Source organism: Panthera onca, chromosome B2, assembly GCF_046562875.1.
Source record: "Panthera onca isolate mPanOnc1 chromosome B2, mPanOnc1 haplotype 2, whole genome shotgun sequence".
NCBI lineage: Eukaryota > Metazoa > Chordata > Mammalia > Carnivora > Felidae > Panthera > Panthera onca.
In genome coordinates, this window is record NC_138343.1 from 35,656,947 (window position 1) to 35,662,946 (window position 6,000).

The following is a 6,000-nucleotide window of genomic DNA, read 5'->3' on the forward strand; positions in this document are numbered from 1 at the left end:
GCTTATGACAAATGCTAAGTAGATTCAAAATTATGTAGATAAAATGTTTCAACTATGGATAGTGTGCAGAAAAAGGAGTGGAAGGAAATATGCCAAAGTGTTTAAAAGTGACGTCCTTTTGGGGCTCTGGGCTGCCTCAGCCAGTGGAGCATATGACTCTTGATCTTGGCGAGAGAGAGAGAGAGAGAGAGAGAGAGAGAGAGAGAGAGAGGGAGGGAGGGATTGGGGTCATGAGTTCAAGCCCCACATTGGGTGTAGAGTTTACTTAAAATCTGTTTTAAGTTTATTTATTTATTTTGAGAGAGAGAGAGCATGAGCAGAGGAGGGGCAAAGAGAGAGAGGGAGAGAGAGAATCCCAAGCAGGCTCCTCACTGTCAGCGCAGAGCCTGATGCGGGGCTCAAACTCACAAACTGCGAAATCATGACCTGAGCCTAAACCAAGAGTCAGACACTTAACCCACTGAGCCACCCAGATGCCCCAATAAATAAATATTTTATTTATTTTATTTTATTTTATTTTATGTTTATTATTTTGAGAGAGAGAGAGAGAGACAGGGCATGAATGGGGGAGAGAGAGCAGAAAGAGGGAGACACAGAATCTGAAGCAGGCTCCAGGCTTCGAGCTGTCAGCACAGAGCCCGATGAGGGGCTCGAACCCACGAACCGGGAGATCATGACCTGAGTCAAAGTCAATACTTAACCGACTGAGCCACCCAGGCGCCCCCGCCCCCGTAAATAAATATTTTAACAAAAAAAGTGGCTTCATCTTGGTTATGAAATTACGGGTGGTTTATTTTCTGCTTTTTTACTTTTTACTAAACAAAACTACCACAGAACATGTATTACTAAAGAGAAAAAGTTCTATCACCCGAGTAATGCATCAACACTTTATTGTAAAAATTGAAAACACAGAGCCCAAAAGATACAGAAGTATAACGGGAAAAAAGTGAAGGTCTCTCATCCCTGAAGGTAACTACAGTTAACAGTTTACCACCTCACCTTCTAAATTTTTTGTATACATATGTGCATATACAAATATATTGTGTTTTCTCATTTACCTAAGTGGGATCATCCTGTATTTTTCTACAACTTACTTTTCTTTGGTACTTGTAAAATTGCCTTTGTTATCTTTCCACCTCGGTGCACCTAGTGCGACTTCATTTGTGCCGTGTGCTGCCGTGTATTTCACGATGTGGATGACCACTGTTTATCCAGCGATTGATTCCCCACTGTTTGAAGCAGTGGTGCATGCCGGGAAGACCCTCCTGCCGGACTGCGAATATTTCCCTAGGACAGGATACAGGGGTGGAGTTGCTGGATCAAAGACCATGTGCATTTCTGATTTTGATAGCTACAGCCTGTCTTTGTTAAGATGATATAAGCTTGTCCCCTGTAACCAAGACCCTAGAATAGCAGTGGCTTAAAACCAGACCGTTGTTGACTTCCCCACAGTTCACAGTCTTTCAGCATAAGCAGTCGAGGGCTGACATCCCGGCTCCAGTGTGGCAGGGACTCAGATGTCTTCTGTCTTCTCCCTCTGCTGCCTTCAACGCATGGCTGTAATCTTATGGTCTGAGATGACTGTTCCCCTCCTCCACTCACACCCACTTTCTGGGAAGTGGGGAGGGAGAGGTTTTAGGGCAGAACCAAGAACATACACTGTCCCAGAACGGGGCTCTTAAACAGTGATGTACCACAGGCAGCTTTGTGCACAGCTAAGTTTCTATTTCTAAAGGAAGAAATCTCGTAAAAGATATGCAAGACCTTTCCACTAAAAACTACAAAACATTGCTGGGTGTTCAGAGCAGCTAAAAGCAAGAGTACTCACCGCATGTGTGTTGGGCCATAGGCACTCTGCCTGTTACCTATTCATATTACTCACCTGTTTCTCTATTTGGTGGTTTTCTTATTTCTCAGTGATTTGTAGGCACCCTTTTTGGTTATAGATATTAACCTTTTGTCTTTTATAGGTGTTAAAAATATTTTCTTACAGTCAGTTTCTTTGTTTTTTATTAGTTTTATTTTTTTTCGTTTACATCCAAATTAGTTAGCATATAACTTATAGTCAGTCTCTTAGATTTTAACTTGGTTTTCGGCACCTTTGACATTTTGAAGTTGTATGTAATCGAGTCTGCCAGTCTTCTTGTGTCTCTGGGTTTTGTCTTGCTACTATTACTTTTATAATCAGAAAAATAAGACTATGCAGTTGATGGGGCACCGAGGTGGTTCATTGGGTTAAATGTCTGACTCTTGATTTCAACTCAGGTCACGATCTCACAGTTTATGAGAGTAAGCCCTAAATCTGGCTCTGTTCTGACAGCATGGAGCCTGCTTAGGATTCTCTGTCCTTCTCTCTCTTTGCCCCTCCCGCTGTCTGTCTGTCTGTCTCTCTCTCTCTCTCAAAATAAATAAATAAAATTTTAAAAAAGAAGAAGAAGAATATCCAGTTCAAAAAGAGACACAGGGGTGCCTGGCTGGCCTGGTTGGAAGACCATGTGACTCTTGATCTCGGGGTTGTGGGTTCGAGCCCCACATTGGGTGTAGAGATTATTTAAGAATAAATAAGTAAATCAACTTAAAAAAGAGAGAAAGAAAAACAACATGAAGCAGCAGCAACAACATGGGTAAATAAATTACAGAGAAAACCTCACATTCGCTTTTTATTCTGTTATCCTCTTTAATAGGGTGTCTCTATGGGAACTGTTTGAGGGACCTGGGCTTTGAGAACTGAATAGGATTGAGGTAGGCAGAGGGGAAAAGGAAAGGTATTCCAAGTGAAAGGAACCAAGTAAACTAAACCACGGAGGCACAGATAAATCTGGCTGAAATGGGCCTAGCTGGAGGAGGCATGTATACTGGGATAGTAGGAAATGAGCTGGACCAGTAGGTTGAGGACAGGACAGTCTTTGGAGAACAAGGAAGAAGCTAAATATAGTGATTACAAGTGAACACTCGATTAGGAGAAATATGTCAAATGCATAAGGTTATGCATTTATGAATATGAATAAATGAGGGTTTTTTAAAATAAATGTTATTTTTAAAGGAAGCAAATTAAGTATCTAACAAAAGATAAATGGTTGAGTACATTTGGGTATAGCTACATACTAACCCTGAGAATAGTCAGTTTTGAAGGCTGCATGGAAAGACACTAAAATTCTAGAGAAAGAAGATGATTAAAAAGCATAAAATCATAATTATGATTACAGCTGTTTAAAGAAATATGCGTGTGAGAAAAAGACTGAAAAGCAGTACTTGGAAATGAAGAGAGTATGTTTGGATGATGAGGGAGATTATTTTTCTCTTTTAAATACCCTTATTTGTCGGTGTCGTTCTCTGTTTATAGTATTGTTCAAAGAGGCAGGTGCTAGTGGATATCGGAAAATTAGCAGAGGCTTTTCAGGGCTTTCTGAAGGTGAACTGGGGGCCGGGAGATGTGTGCTGCTCTGGAGGAGGGAGCCCGACCTTGCGGGATGTGTGTGATCCAGGAGGAAGGGACCCCATCCCAGGGCCTGCTGGTCCCCTGGTCTGTAGTCCCGGGATGATAAAAACGTCTTTCTTGCATTCCAGGGTCTCCTGATGCTGCTACAAAACCTACCTACGATCCATTGGGGCAACGAAGAGATTGGGCTGCTGCTCGCCGAGGCATACAGACTAAAGTACATGTTTGCCGACGCCCCCAATCACTACCGCCGATAGGTGCTGTCTCCCCAGGGGGGACCCAGACTGTCCCCATCTCTGATGGCAATCTGATCACTGTGGCCACTGTGCGAGCCGTGGACTCAGGCCAGGAACCACTCCTGCTGTAAAAAGCTCACATCCGCCGCCCAGGTCTTAACTCTCTGGCGTGCCTGTCCACCACTCCATGTCTCTGGATATGTTTCTTGGACCACTGTCAGTATTCCATGACATGTGGATGGGCCCAGCTCTGGGAGAGGACAGGAAAGGAGGTACAGGGTTGTCTGCCCCTTTCAAAGAAACTGGACAGAAGAAGGGGAAGGCTCAGGGTCTCAACTCACATTGTCCCTACATGGACGGACTGTCTCTTGCCTCCCGGCCCCAACTGATGCCGTTGCTTTTTGTGACATGGTTTCATTTGATCACAGGTCAAAAAACGCCTTATGTTTTCAAAAGACTCCTGGCCCCTCCCCCCCTCCCTCCCTCCCTGGTTCCTAGCCCTTCCCCCTCTGCCCTCATGTGAGCCGGTGAGGGGCAGTTTTAGACTGTTGTTCTCAGATAGAGGAGGCACTGATGCTTATAAGTCTGGGCAGAGGCCTACACCCAAGGGCTAGGAATTTTAGTTTTCCTTTTCTCACCAGATGTCTATATGTGTGCCTGCGTTCGTGTGTGTACGTGAGTATCCACACCCCTCGGCATTTAGTTACATGTCCGAATTCATGTGTCCAGACCAGCCCTGTCACGACCCGCTGGGAAGGGCCCCCCGGTGACCAAGTATATAAGCATCCCTTGAGAAGGATCAGGGCAGGGGGAGGGAGAAGGGGCTGTTTACCTCTCCAAACCCTTTTTCCATGATGACCCACTCCAAGATATTATGTGTAAATTGTGTTATTATGTATATGGGTAAAGATGTACAAATATACGTCCTCTTTGTAGCAGATATGATTTTATATTTATAATGTGCATCAACATGTGAAAGCAATCTAGGTCACTAGCACAGATGACGTCGCCAGGCAGGTGGGCCCAGCGCCTCCAGGTCGGTTTCTGGGTGCCCCCCTGTGAGGGAGCGGGTGGGCGTCTGCCAGAGCAAGTGGCGCTGAGCAGATGGAGCTGCTTTGACAACCAGCGGTGGCCGTCCCAAGCGTCAGCGGCTGAGTTTTTCTGTCTCCCCCCCTCCCCACCCCTCCCCGGGTCTTGGTGGAGCGTCAGCCCCACTCCTTCCCCCTGTTGGGCAGACAGAGCCCCCTTGCCCCCCACCCCTCACCCCTAGCCACCTCCCAGAGAGCATGTTTTCAGCCCTTCCCTTTCCCCAGGATGCTTTTGTTTTTCCGTTTTAAGTCAGCGTTGTATTCGAGACAGAAGCTGTGACTGACTCATCAGTGCCAAGGAAAGGGGTTTCCTGTGTCTCCCTGGGGTTGAGGGCTCTTCTCCGAGAGAAGCATCCAGCGTCCCCCACTGTCACCACCATACCCCACACCGCTCATGAGATGCGTGAGGCGTGTTTGATTTCTAGAGTTCCGTAGTGGAGAGGCGGGGGGGGGGATGGTGGCAAGGAGCCGTCGTCCTCTTGGGAAGCCGGTCAGTGTCCCCAGTGGGTGACGCCCTTGAGTCTCCGCCAGTGAAGCTCCACCACGCTGGCATGTTACATTTCTCATCTGGAGCTGTTTCTCAGGCATTCTTCCCAACCTTCTCCTGTTCCCCTTCCGTGTGCCTCAATAGTCTCCTTCACAGAGCAAGAGGGCGGTGACCCTCCCTCAACCGGACTAATTAAAGAAAGACACTTGTGTTCCCAAGTGGTGGTTTTATTTTTTTAGTTTTTATGTTTGTATGGAAATTGTGGATAAAGTGAAAGAACTGTAAATAAATAGTGTATTTCCTCCTCCACTGCTGATTTTTCTCCCATGGGTTTGTGGAACCTGGAACCTAAGGCGTGCCGTGCCCTTTGGTCGGGTTTTTCTTGCTGACGCCAGTAAGGATGGGGGACACATTTTCCGTAGGGCAAGCCGGGGATCGACAGAGAGTCAGAAGGCGGTCTCGGAGGATGGTGCATCGACTCTGCTGGATACTGTGGAAAATACAAAACTGAGCCACATGGTACCTAACCACTGACATTTACAGAGCACCTCGCCATACGCCAAGTGCTGTGAGAAACACTTGGATGGTTTCCTCACCCAGAACTTCTCCCTGGATTCATTCGAGAGTGTTGCTTGGTTTCAGCAATTAGGAGCTGTCTTAGGGTCAAATGCAGCAACACGCTACAGAAACCCAGACGTAACGGTGGCTTACACACCAAGGGAGCATACCTTCTGCCTCACATCAGAGTCC

General features: G+C 46.4%; 1 protein-coding gene across 2 annotated transcripts in view; it reads left to right on the forward strand.

Annotated features, from left to right (window-relative positions):
- The window catches only part of TBC1D22B (TBC1 domain family member 22B), an 80,472-nt gene extending 74,913 nt beyond the window's left edge, over positions 1-5,559 (forward strand). For both annotated transcript variants that reach the window (XM_060615366.3, XM_060615367.3), the window contains exon 13: positions 3,568-5,559. In XM_060615366.3, the coding sequence (XP_060471349.1) occupies positions 3,568-3,696 (129 nt within the window). In that variant the 3' untranslated portion in view covers positions 3,697-5,559. The remainder of the gene's footprint in view (positions 1-3,567) is intronic.
- Positions 5,560-6,000: the final 441 nt, after the last annotated feature.